The sequence below is a fragment of the Sus scrofa genome, chromosome 4 (genome assembly GCF_054392235.1).
Source record: "Sus scrofa isolate SSC_HxYL_T2T_F1_AM1 chromosome 4, Sscrofa_HxYL_maternal_Yorkshire_Landrace_v2.0, whole genome shotgun sequence".
NCBI classification, from domain to species: domain Eukaryota; kingdom Metazoa; phylum Chordata; class Mammalia; order Artiodactyla; family Suidae; genus Sus; species Sus scrofa.
This window is the reverse complement of record NC_139386.1, coordinates 63159584-63172500: the sequence shown is the minus strand read 5'-3', so window position 1 is coordinate 63172500 and position 12917 is coordinate 63159584. Positions and strand designations below refer to the sequence as shown.

The following is a 12917-nucleotide window of genomic DNA, read 5'->3' as shown; positions in this document are numbered from 1 at the left end:
CCAAAACTTTAGGACACACAAATAACCAATAGCCCCAGTAAAAAGCAAGAGCGATTCTGACATATTTTAAACCAAAAAACCAATGATAAACTGACACAAAAATCTCTTCTTTAGCTTTGTGATTCCTATTATTGTTTCTGTTTAAACTAATTGGCTTAGGGATTTCCCATGTGGCTCAGTGGTAACGAATCCGACTAGTATCCATAAGGACTTGGGTTTGATTCCTGGCCTCACTCAGTGGGTCAGAGATCTAGCGTTCCCATGGGCTGTGGTGTAGGTCACAGATGCAGCCTGGATCTGGTGTTTCTGTAGCTGTGGTGTAGGCTGGCACCTTCAGCTCTGACTTGACCCCTAACCTGGGAACTTCCATATGCTGCAGGTGTGGCCCTAAAAAGACAAAAAAAAAAAAAAAAAAAAAAAAGGCTTAGAAAAATGCCCTAGTAAATATGCGTAACATTGGACAGAGAACTGTTGTTCTCAATCTGGACAGCACACCATCATATGAGTTTCTAAAATAATCTGGATTCAAATGAGAGTAATGCGTCAAAATACAAGGAAATAACCTACAAGTATGCAAAAATTAAAAAAGAAAAATATTTTAAAGGTATAGGCAATCAAAAACAAGGATTGTGTCACAGATTGTAGATTTAAATTTTGTTTTTGGAGTTCCCATTGTGGCTCAGCAGGTTAAGGCCTGACTTGTCTCTGTGAGGATGTGAGTTCAATCTCTGGCTTCATTCAGTGGGTTAAGGATCTGGCATTGCTAAAAGCTTCAGTGTAGGTCGCATTGCCTTGGCTGTGGTGTAACCCTGCAGCTACCCCTAGCCTAGGAACTTCCATATGCCACAGGTACAGCCCTAAAAGAAAAAAAAAAAAAGGAATAATTTGCTTAATATTGCATCCCTGAGTGGTTCAACTTGTTGAAGAAACGTTTCTATAGAACTTTATAAATTGTTCTTACTATTATGGTTACTTTTGTAATCAGGGTCTATATTGTTTGGAGCTAAAGAACATCTAATTTGTTACAGTGTAATTTACTATTATTATAGTTCTGAACCTGTGGCATATGGAAGTTGAATTGGAGCTGCGGCTGCCAGCCTGCACCAGAGCCACAGCAATGCCATATCTGAACCACATCTGCTACCTACACCACAGCTCAAGGAAATACTGGATCCTTAACCCATTGAACAGGGCCAGGGTTTGAACCCGCTTCCTCACGGAAACTAGTTGGGTTCATTACTGCTGAGCCACAATGGGAATTCCTGGAATATTAATAGGGCCTTAAAAACTATATTGGAAATGGCTTGATTTGTTTTTCCTCCATCTTTTTTGGAAATTAATCTCAATAATTTTTTTTTTTTTAGACCCATCCACATGAGAGAGGAGAAAAATGTTATTCTGGTCAGAATAACTTCAACGAACTGAAATCAAACAGAGTATGTGTTTTATTTTTGTAGACAGTCCCCCCTCTCCACTTTTCCTCCCCCCATCTTTTGGGAAATAAGGAAACAAAAATTTTAATGGTGAATCCTTTCCTCTCCAGATCCTCTTCCTTGTATTTCACAAACATCTCTCATTCTGTTGTGAGCTTTTGCAGGACAGGGACTATGTACTATCCCTTTCAAAATTCTAACTGTAGCATTGGTGTTGATACAGCCATATCTCAAGTTCTAGGTGAATGCCTTTGACACAAGCACTAAGTCTGGGAACTAGGGCCTCTTCATACAGGAAGTGAGGATGCAGCTGGTCTTTGCAGCTCTTTGATGTCTTCACTGGAGCACGTAAATAGATGTAGAAAGTGCCGTGGTGGAAATACAAAATGTATTCTCCAAAAGATGGTATATGAGTGAATGTGTGTGTGTGGTAACTGAAGCAAACATTCAATAAATGGTATATCAAATACACGGCTTGCGAGCTGTGATCTCTATAAAAAGTTTCTCTGAAATTGCTGCTTCTTGTCAACAAAAATCCTAAGATGATTTTAAGTTCCAAATTAGTTTCAATTCAGTGGTTCGAATATATCCAGTCCAATATATTAATCACCATTTAATTCTTAGTCAAACTGAAAGCTTATCCCCCCTCTAAATCATGATAATTTCTGTGATTGTGATATCTTTCTAGAAGCAGGAGAGTCTTCAATGTCCATTCTCCACTGCATTTCTTCTGTTTCCCAGTACAGGACTGAAGTGAAAGGAAGCAGAAGAGGCTGAGGATAGCATGGAAGGTGTTGATTTTCTAGGTGGCCTCACACATCATAAGCCTGAAGCAAGAGCATCTGTGGGAAATTCTGTCCATTATCAGAGAACACATTCTGCAATCCTCTTGACTCCAACCCAGTGTCACTCTTGGATTACTTTGCAGTCCCTGTGTGGTCCAGACTCTCTCTAAGGTAGGATACAATGGTGGAGTGTAGGGCTATGAAGGCTGCCTTTTCAAACCTACTGCTTTCCCAGGGCAGAGTCAGGCACCATCCTTTCTCCCTGGCCCCACTGAGGTTTACAAGCCACACAACAGATACTTTCCATGGCTCTGCAACAGATACTTTCCATGGCTCTGTGGATACTCCCTCACAAGTCCAAAGGGAAAGGATTCACTACCCCTAATCCCTCCCCACTTTGGAAGAGGGGACTAGCAGTGTTGTTCATTTCTCTCCAAAGATGTGGCTTTACAACTCTCTCTCAACAATGACCCTTCCTTATTTCCCCGATCTGACCCATGATCCCACAGTTGCAAGACTTATAAATTTCCCTATAGTAAATTGTGCATTTCAAGTCATTTCCATTGTTTGTTTTCTCTTCAGGATTTTCTCTTTTCTTATGTTACAACTTCATTGCAAGAGGTATGAAAGAGGGGAGAATTTAAGTTGGTAAGTACATTGAAGCCAGAATGAAATATTTTGGCCAGGTTTCTTTTCTTTTCTTTCTTTGGTTTTTTGTTTGCTTTTTTGTTTTGTTTTAATTCTTTTTGGGCCATACCTGTGGCATATGGAAGTTCCTGGGCTAGGGGATGAACAGAATTGTAGCTGCTGGCTTATACTAGATCCCAGCTACAGCAAAATCAGATCCCAGCCACGTTTGCAACCTACACAGCAGCTTGCAACAATGCCAGATTCTCAACCCACTGAGCGAGGTCAGGGATCGAACCCATATCCTCATATATGCTAGTTGGGTTCTTAACCCACTGAGCTGCAACAGGAACTCAGGCCATGTTTCTAAATGATAAAACTCTTTCATCAAATAAAATCATATATGTTCAAAAAAGAAAATAAGTGCACTCATTGAATTAGAGTCTAAATCTTGGTAGGTGGATCACTTTCCCATTCTCTCCACTTCTTTGGTCTTAAAACTGCTCCCTCCACACAGAAACCACTGTGAGGACATATTGAGAGACCTCCCCTTGAAACTGAATATGACTCAGGACAACTGGAAGGTTTACCCTAAGGAAGACTGAAAAATCAGATCTCTGTTGGGGAGAAAATAAAGATTTTGAAAACAATTAGGAAATAATAACGTGGCTGTGGAAAAGTCAGAAAGGATTTGAGAGAGATTTAAAAGGGCATAATATAGTGATTTAGTAAGTTAGGTGTCAGACGGGCAAAATAACGCAACACAAGCTTCTTCTATTTTTAATTGTTTTCTTCTTCTTGATAAGTAGAGGAATGTCTTATTTCTGGATCCTTCTGGGCCCTGAATTCATGCCTCTTCTCCCCCATCACCTCATGGAGATGTTTAGTTACATTGTAATTCTGTTAACACTTTACCTTTAGCAGAAAATTGAATGTAATCAAGTAACACATTCCTGGTGGGATCCACTTTGTAAAATTTGACCATGTCATCTCCTCTAACTGCAAAAATGAGGAGAATCTTCATTTTTGGCCTCTTTAATTTTTAGTAAAAAATAGTTGCTAAAGAACATCATTATTTCTTCTGTAGGAATGGGGCTTGGAATATTGCAGGTACTTTTTAAAGAGCAACAACTCTTGAGCTCTGACTTTATGGTATTTCCATTGCTCTTATAAATCTAAATGTTCCATTTTTATTAGCATTTTTTTCTTTTTAAATAAACATGTATGTATATATGTAAGGTCAATATTTTGAATATGATTCAAAACTTCTATGTCTGTTTCACGTCAACTGTATTTTTTTCTTTTTACATTTTGACTTACTTTGACAATTTTCTCCACCCCTCACCTTCTGCCTGAGGCAACCACTAATCTGTTCTATACATTAGCTTATTTTTATTTTGCTTTCTGCCTTTCTTTTAATTTTCTTTTTTTTTTAAGATTCCTCATGCAAGAGAGGTTACATGGTGTTTGTCTTTGACTAATTTCACTTAGCTTAATGCCCTCAAAATCAACCCATTTTGCCACAAATGGCAAGATTTAATTATTTTTATGGTTACATACTATTTAATCATATATTATTTATATATATATTATTAATAATTATATAATTATTTTTATGGTTAAATACTATTTAACTATATTATATATATATATTTGTTAATTATCTCTCCATATATATATATATATATGTCACAATTTCATGATCCATTTGCCTATTAGTGAACATAGGCTTCCTTTAACTTGATGTGCCAGATAGACTTCATTGTGTAATTAATCAATAACAGGGAAATAAATAACATCTTTTGGCTGCACCTATGGCTTGTAGAAATTCTCAGTCCAGGGATCAAACCAGGGCTACACCAGTGACCCAAGCCACAGCAGTGACAATGCCAAATCCTTAACTGATAGGCCACCAGAGAACTCCAGAAATAATAATTTTGCAGATGGAGAAGAAAAATCTTGTGCTGGCCTATTAGGCTTAAAGAGCTTACAGGATATGCCAGGCAGAAATGTTCCACTGGTATTCGAAATCTTTAGCTCTCTGGCTTGCTTGCCATAATGAAAAATTCACAGGCAAAACTTTACAGTTTCTTTGTTTGTTTGTTTGTCCTTTTTTAGGGCCGCACATGTGGCATATGGAAGTTCCTGGAGCTAGGGTTCCAGTTGGAGCTGTAGCTGTTGGCCTAAGTTATAGCCACAGCAACACCAGATCAAAGCCTCATCTGCGACCTATGCTGCAGCTTATAGCAGTGTCAGTCCTTACCCACTGAGCGAAGCCAGGGATCAAATCTGCATTCTCATGGATACAAGTAGAATTCTTAACCTTCTGAGCTGCAATGGGGAACTCTATAACTTTACAGTGTTTTGTTTATCACTTCTCCAGTAATGAATTCTGTCCTTAGGGGCATTTAATCACCAGAGATTTACCTCATCCACACGATTGTGTAGTCAATGGAAAATATCATAGCTAACTAGGATTTCTAATATTAAATGTGCTGGTAGTATTGTTTGTGAATGGATGGTGAATAGTTCCTGATTTTAATTTTGAGCATAAAGAATGACTTTCTAATAGTCATAAGTGCTTTTATATCAAAGAGGTGAAAAATACCCTATTACTGGGGATTCGTAGTCTTAATAAGGATGCCAATTTGGCATTCAGATTAGTCAAGGCACTCAGACATCTGGTAAGTGACTGACTCTCAACCTGTAAGCTATTTTGCAGTTTTCAATACCTATAAGTCCATGACTTAGTCCTGTTCACCCAATGACACAATATGATAGACTTATTTCTGACGACTTCTTCCCCTAACCATCAAATTATTACATTTTCTGAACATGTTACAGTGCCTACCCTTGTCTAGCATTTGTCTTTCATATAAAGTTTAAGATTCTTGGCATAGGAATTTCCACTGTCGCTTAGTGAGTTGAGGACTAAGTCTCTGTGAGGATGTGGGCTCGATTTCTGGCCTTATTCAATGGGTTAAGGATCTGGAGTTGCTGCAAGCTATAGTGTAAATCACAGATGTAGCTAGGAATTGTTGTGTAGGCTGGCAGCTGCAGCTCCAATTTGACCCCCAGCCTGGGAACTTCCATATGCTGACCATAAAAAGAAAAAAAAAAAGATCCTTGGCGTGATACACAGAAACCTTTATGATCTGACCTTGGTTATTTTGCATAACATTATCTTTTCTAATTTATATATTATGTATATAATATTATATACTATATATTACATAATATATTTTTATTTTATTTATTTTATTTTATTTTTATTATCATTTTTCTATTATAACTTATTTTCTAGCAATAATGACTGACTCTTAATTCCCTAGCCTTATGCTAATAATGCCCATATCTCTGCCTTGACTGCTTTTGTTCCTTTTCTGTCTGGAAAATATTAATTTTACTTTCAAAACTTGATCAAGTTTTTAAAATAGTTTTCTCTAGTGACTTCTTTCCCCTACTTCAATAGCTAACACAACCTTAAGTTGTTACAAACATAGGTAAGTGTATGCTTACCTACAAATATTGTTACCTCTGAAGTATCATTTTAGAAATAAATAGAAATACAATGTGACCCATGTGTGTAATTTTAAATTTTCTAGGACTTATGTTAAGAAAAGGGGGGAAAACAGGTAAATCTTATTTTAACAACATATCATTTATATCAAAATTTTATAATTTGAAAATATAAGCAATATAATAATTAGAAATGAGATATTTAAAAAATGTTATACTAAGTCTTTAAAACCCATCCCATATTTTACACATCCCAGTTTGGATGGACTATATAAATTTAAATGCTCAGTATGGCTAGTAGCTTCCATCTCTTAAACGAGCAGCAATAGGAGTTGGCCAGCCTTGGTTCACTGGCCAAACCCATTCAATGCCTTTTTGAATGTGGTCTAGGAGTTAAGATGTATTTTTACACACTTAAATTGTTGAAAAAAAATGAGAAGAATATTTATTGACACCTGAAAATGATATGAAATTCTAATTTCACTGTTCTTAATAAAGATTTATTGGACCATAGCCAGGCTTATGTATTTACAGATTTTCTGTAGCAAATTCTGTGCTAAAAAATGACAGAGTTAATTAGTTTTGAGAAACTGTATGGCCCCCCCAGTGCTTAAAATATTTACCATATGGCTCTTTCCATAAAACGTGTGCTGACCTCTTTTTTAGTGGTTCACTCTGTTAGGACCATGATCATATATTAATTATCTTGGTTTGCACTCAACACATGGCTGGCACACAGAGATGCAATCTTTTCAAAATAGAATGTATTTTATAAATTCAATTTAAGAAGCATTTATTGCACAACAATAATCCTAAAACCAACCCTGTTGGTAATCATACCTTAGAATTCAGCCCAGAACACTGTGTCATCAGAAAAATGATAAAACATAGTTAAAAATAGAATTCTCAACTCAGGGATATCTGTGCCTGAGCTTCAGCCTCTTCCCATTTGCCATCTTGAGTAATTTACTTACCTTTTGTAACCCTTTGTTTGTGAAATGGGGCAAAATAATGTGAACACACAGGGTTGTACAATGATTAAATGAGATGATACCTCTACCAAAAGTATAGTGACCACAACCTAGTAAGTTTTCAATTAAATATTAGATATTTTTATCACATACATCTAAAGTTTCCTAACCTAAATTACTTATTTCAATAGCTTTTAGTCTCTGCTTTTGAAGGAAGTGATACTTCAATTAATAATGGAGAAAATGGGATCTATCCATAAGGAATATGAAAGAAGGCATTCCTTAGAAAGTTTTAACAAATTCAGAATCAGAAACATACATTTTAGTGATATACTATGTAGCTTTATACTAGACCCATAAAATATTTTTAAATCACAATTTAAAAATTAAGTGATGTGTAATTGCTATAAATTATTATCTTACTTAATGTTATAAAATTATTCAAATCTTATAGCTCCATTTATTTCCCTTGTCAAAATGTTAACATAGCTGAAAATAATTCTTTGGACAGCGATGTTTAATTTAGGTTTTATGACTCCTTGGGGTGAATAGAGGAAGAGTGTTGTAATTTTCTGGATGTGGAGAATCATTTGCTATGGTAAACTGGATAAATGCTTGTGTTGCCTCACGGGAGTAGGATAGAAAAGAGTAGCTCGTTCTATTCTGCTGAGATGCCAAAGTCTCCATATTCTTTCAAAATCAGTGGCCTAAGAGGGATCATGAATTGCTGAGGTAGAACAATCCTTCCTCTTCTTTATCTCTCATCTACTGCCTTTGAAATCAACTAGTCCTGTGTACTTGGAAGCAGCACAAAGGGTAAGGCTGGGAATAAAAATATGGCCTAGGATTTGTGATGCTCAAGTGATTCAGACTCATTTCTCCAATAGCTGCAGTACTGAAATATGCTAGACTTATCACTGATATATGGCAGTTCATAGTGTTCTAATTCATTTTACAGAAGTAATTCTGCCCAGCCCTACCATTACTCTTTAAAATAGAACCCATACTTTGGTTCCATTCAAAATAATTCATCATTAGGTTCATAACACCTGATTTTATCAAATTATGCAGATACAGAAAATGTCCGTGTCTTCTTTGTGGACAAAATTGCAGTGGTTAAAAATTCCTCTAATACAAATTTGTACTAATTTAATACAAATTTGTACTAATCTAATACAAAATGCACTCTCAGCATGCCAAAATTTCTTTTCTTTTATTTAATCAGTTTCTAAAATTCTACTTATTTCTTTCCTGAGTAGCAGAATGAGGATAAACAAATCCTTTAACTTCTCTATTTAGCATACAACAAAATGCGTTTATTTTTTCTTATGTATAAGATTGATCTTTTAATAATAGACTTATTAACACCTTTTCTGTTTTACAGATGCACTGCACATGTTATCATGGTTTACCTTAGAGCACAGTTTATGCTTATTAATTTGTTTTATATTAATATATATTAATTTTGTTTGTATTGATAGGATTTTCATCATCAATTGTGAGGATTTGATTTTACTATTTCACCAAAAAAAATTTAAATATGTTGCATGCAGTTGAAGAAGATATAAGTAAGCCAGAAAATAATTATCACTACATAGTATTTCACAGTGCAAACGTTTCAGATTGTTACTGAAATTAATATGTTGACATTACTTTTTTCTGTTAATTTATAACACTATTGTCCACTTTGTTCAGTTTATTTCATGTATCACAAATAGATCTAATTTCTTGAAACATGTATCACCATGAAATGATCACTAACAACAATAACAAAATAATTACATTGCCCTTAGATTCTTGGGTCTTAGTGATTTTCTTCTAAAAATAAATCAGATGGATTTAAACAAGGGAAGCCAACTATTTAATAAGGGTAAGAAGATAAAGGGTCCAAAATTTAAATTTATGTTACTTATAAACACATCATATGTTCTATTTTTGTAAATAATTTCAGAGAAAAATAGGCTAGTTTTTTTTTCAAAAGCTATCATCAGGTAACTAATATTTTATTTACATGTATGATTATTAATCAGTTTCAGTTCAAAACAATGCAATCGTTTAGTTTCTTCAGACTCTAGTTGCACATGGATGAGTCTCTCATTTTTAGTCAAACTCCTATCACTAATCACAGAGGAACAAAGATGTGTCCAAATTTTGAAGGAACATGGGTGTCCCAAAGCTCAGATAATGAATTTTAGTTCTCTCTGGAGAAAAGCCTTTCCTGTATGTAGTCTGGCAATATTCCAAGATTTCTTTTTAAAAGTAACTCCATATGTGTACCGAAAATAAGCTAGTGATGTTTTAAATCAACTGGAAAGAGAGGCTGTTCTTTTCAATATTTTTTTCCTGAGCATAACTTTGAAGTGCAGCATTTGGGGATTATGAAGGTTTGGGTTACCTGCTGAATGAAGGCATGGAAAATTACTTGAAAGTACCCTTTTTTTTGAAACTCTACTTTAAACTTATGAAATATCACCTGTGGTTAAGAAAAGGTATGCAAGTCAAAGCATTTTTTTCAACCTAAAGACAAAGAGTTAATTTTAAATTGTGATTATATTTTCCAAGGTTTCTATGGCTGCAAGATCATAATCAAAAGTTTATGGTTCACTTATTTCAGAGGTAAGAGATGATAAGGACAAGTGAATGCTATTAAATTAGAGAAAATATGAGTAAATTTATAATGAGTTAGGCACTGTGAGCAAAGCTGATACAAAGATGAAGCAAAGCTTACTATGCTCTAATGATTGTCTCACAGCAGGTCTTTTAAGTGATTTCATTCTCAAGTAAATTCAACTTGATTTTACTTCTCTGTAATGTGTTCTGAATTTACATGAAGCATTCAAAGACTTATATATATATGTATATATATATATTCCATTTTTGTAATATTTTTAGCTGGGGAAAATTTGCTGCATTGTCAAATTTGTATCATGTAAATGTATATAAAGGAAAATATATTTGAATAAGAATTCTCTTTCAGAAAGCAAAGGAATTGTAATAATGTATGTCTTATTTACATCGTGAAAGATATAATTTGCCTAATACATCACAGGCACACTTGAATATAGTTGGATACTCTCTACAGCATTTTGAAAAGATAGGAATGGTTATATAGTTAAATATTTCCTTTAGCATGCAAAAAGAATCACTATATTCAAATAGGAAGATGGCTGCCTCTTAGTTTTAGTGATAATAGAAAATGACTAAAAAGTTACAGAAAATCTGATGCTTAAATAAATGGCAATTGTGTTAAAAATCATGTTTCAGATATAATGTAAAGATATCATTTCAGAAACTCATTTTCAAAGTATGTTAACATTTATCATTGGTAAATTACTTTTAATGCATTTTATTTTAATTGTAATGTGGTATAGTGTATAACATGATAAAACTAACATTCACTAGAATATATTTTTCATGAAATTAAGAATATATTTACTGAATATGCCTATCATGTGGCTGGCACCTTGCTCAGGTCTAAGGAGCCAGTAAAATATACTGAGTATTGGCTATTGGGATGTGTTAAGGAGAAGACTAAATATTACAGGGAAGAACAATATAATATGTTGGGTGTGTTGTGTGGAAAAATTAATGAAATTTTAGGTATAGAACCTAAAATTCACCTCTGAAGTGGCTTTTGAATGAAGACCTAAGTTGTGGGTGGGAATAGACATTGTATGTGTCTGGAAGAAGCTTGTCCCAGCATAAGGTACACAAGTGGGAATATTACATTTTATGAACATTGAACATGGCAGTGTGCCTGCAGTGCATGAACAAGGGAGAGGGAATATGTAGCAGAAGAGGTCTGAGAGGTAAAAGAGGCAAGATCAGGTAAGCTTTAGAAGAGTTGGAAGACTTTGAGTGTATGAAGGACATAATGTGAATTATGTGTTAGTAGATCAATACTATTTTGAGAATAGACTGTAGGTGGGCAAAGATCAAGGCAGAAAAACAATTAAGGAGTTAGTCCATTGCAACAAGCAGAGAAGAGATGTTTTCTTTAAAAGTGGATTGTGACAGTGATGATGAAGATACTAAAAAGTGGTGGAATATTAAATCTACAGTATTTTGAAAGTAGAGCCAACTGGGCTTAACCATCAATTTCCTATGGAATTCAATATAAAAATGATGGCAAGAGACAAATTTGGAAGTCTCACTCACGATGATGGAGAAGACGTTAACAAGAATGGGTTTGGGGAGAAAAAGTCTGAAACTCTGACTTGGATAAGTTAAGTGTGAGATGGGTAGAAGACATTCCTGTTGAGAGTATGATAGTCTATTGTTTATGTAAGTCTGGACTTAATATAGAAACCTAGGATTGAGATATGAATTTAGGAGTCATTAGCATATTGATTATATTAAAACAACTATACTGAATGAATATACCCAGTGAGTTGAGACAAAGATGAATGTATAATTCCTTATTACCAAGTTAAACATAGTCTTTATTATTTTCTTATTTTATATTTTTCAGAGTCATTTATATAAAGAAAGCTTAATATACAAAACTGGGACAATGCAATATCAAGAAAAAATAGTAAGATATTGAAAAAGAAAAGGAGAGCTGCTGGAATTGCTAAAACTACCCTATAAAACAATTTATTATTATGTACTGTTTTTTGAAAATATGTATGCCATAAGACTTAAAATTCATATTTATGAGTAAACCATAAGGAGATAGCATAAAGAATATTTATTATATATCTCACAAAAGACATAAATAAGGATTTTAATTGGACATCACAAGTTAGCACCTATCAGAAGATAAATGGAAGAATATCGGAATGATGAAATATTATACAGCTGTCAAAATGTATACATTGGAACTATATATATCAACTTTGGACTCACAGACCTATTACTAAATGAACAAGGCAAAATGCAGGGTGTTTTATACAGTTTTGAAATAATTGTATGTCAGTTAAAAATTATAAGTATTATATATATATAGATATATGTTGTGAAAAATAAAGGTACTAAAATATAAAACATTATTAGCCTCAAATTTAATCATAATTATGTTTCTGGGGCAGAAGAGTAGGAACATGGAGGATTACAACATTATTTGCATTGATACGTTATCAAAAATGTACAATAATCAGATGCAACTACAACAGAATATTTTTATTTCTTAGTTGTGTATGTGTTATCCTATTTTTCTACATATTTTTACATCTTTTTAAAGAGATGGTTTTGTGTGTGTGTGAGAAAATTGAATTAGGAACACATCCAGAAATTGAATCACTATGCTATAGTTGGATTGCTGCTTGAACTATTAAATCAATTGGAAAATACTTGGCTCTTGGTAAAGGGTTTTACTAAACTCTATTATTAATTTTTCTCAATGTAGATGTTAGCATTTTCCTTCCACTAGTTTTTAATAGTCAAATATAAATTCATAGCATCACCCAGCCCAAAATAAAAAGGGAAGAAAGAATCTACATCTTGAAAGAAAAAAATTCCAGCTCCCACACAACCCAATTTAAAAACTGCAATAGACATCATGGGGAGAAAATTCACAAACAGCAGATGTTGTGGTTCAATTTTCAATTGTTGATATTAAACAAGAACACCTCTGAGATTCC

At 34.1% G+C, this 12917-nt stretch overlaps 1 protein-coding gene across 6 annotated transcripts in view; it reads left to right on the top strand.

Annotated features, from left to right (window-relative positions):
• The window catches only part of LOC106510043 (uncharacterized), a 92565-nt gene that overhangs the window by 52436 nt on the left and 27212 nt on the right, over positions 1-12917 (top strand). For 2 of the 6 annotated variants that reach the window (XR_014843083.1, XR_014843086.1), the window contains exons 4-6: positions 1365-1436; positions 2175-2389; positions 2801-2866. Coding sequence is in view for 2 of the 6 variants with exons in the window: in XM_085021203.1 (XP_084877329.1) it covers positions 1365-1436; positions 2175-2210 (108 nt within the window). In the remaining 4 variants the exon portion in view is untranslated. Of the gene's footprint in view, positions 1-1364; positions 1437-2174; positions 2390-2800; positions 2867-9897; positions 9952-11806; positions 11929-12917 lie in introns of those variants that run through there. The other 4 variants (XR_014843087.1, XR_002343253.2, XM_085021203.1 and 1 more) reach the window with 4 other exon arrangements.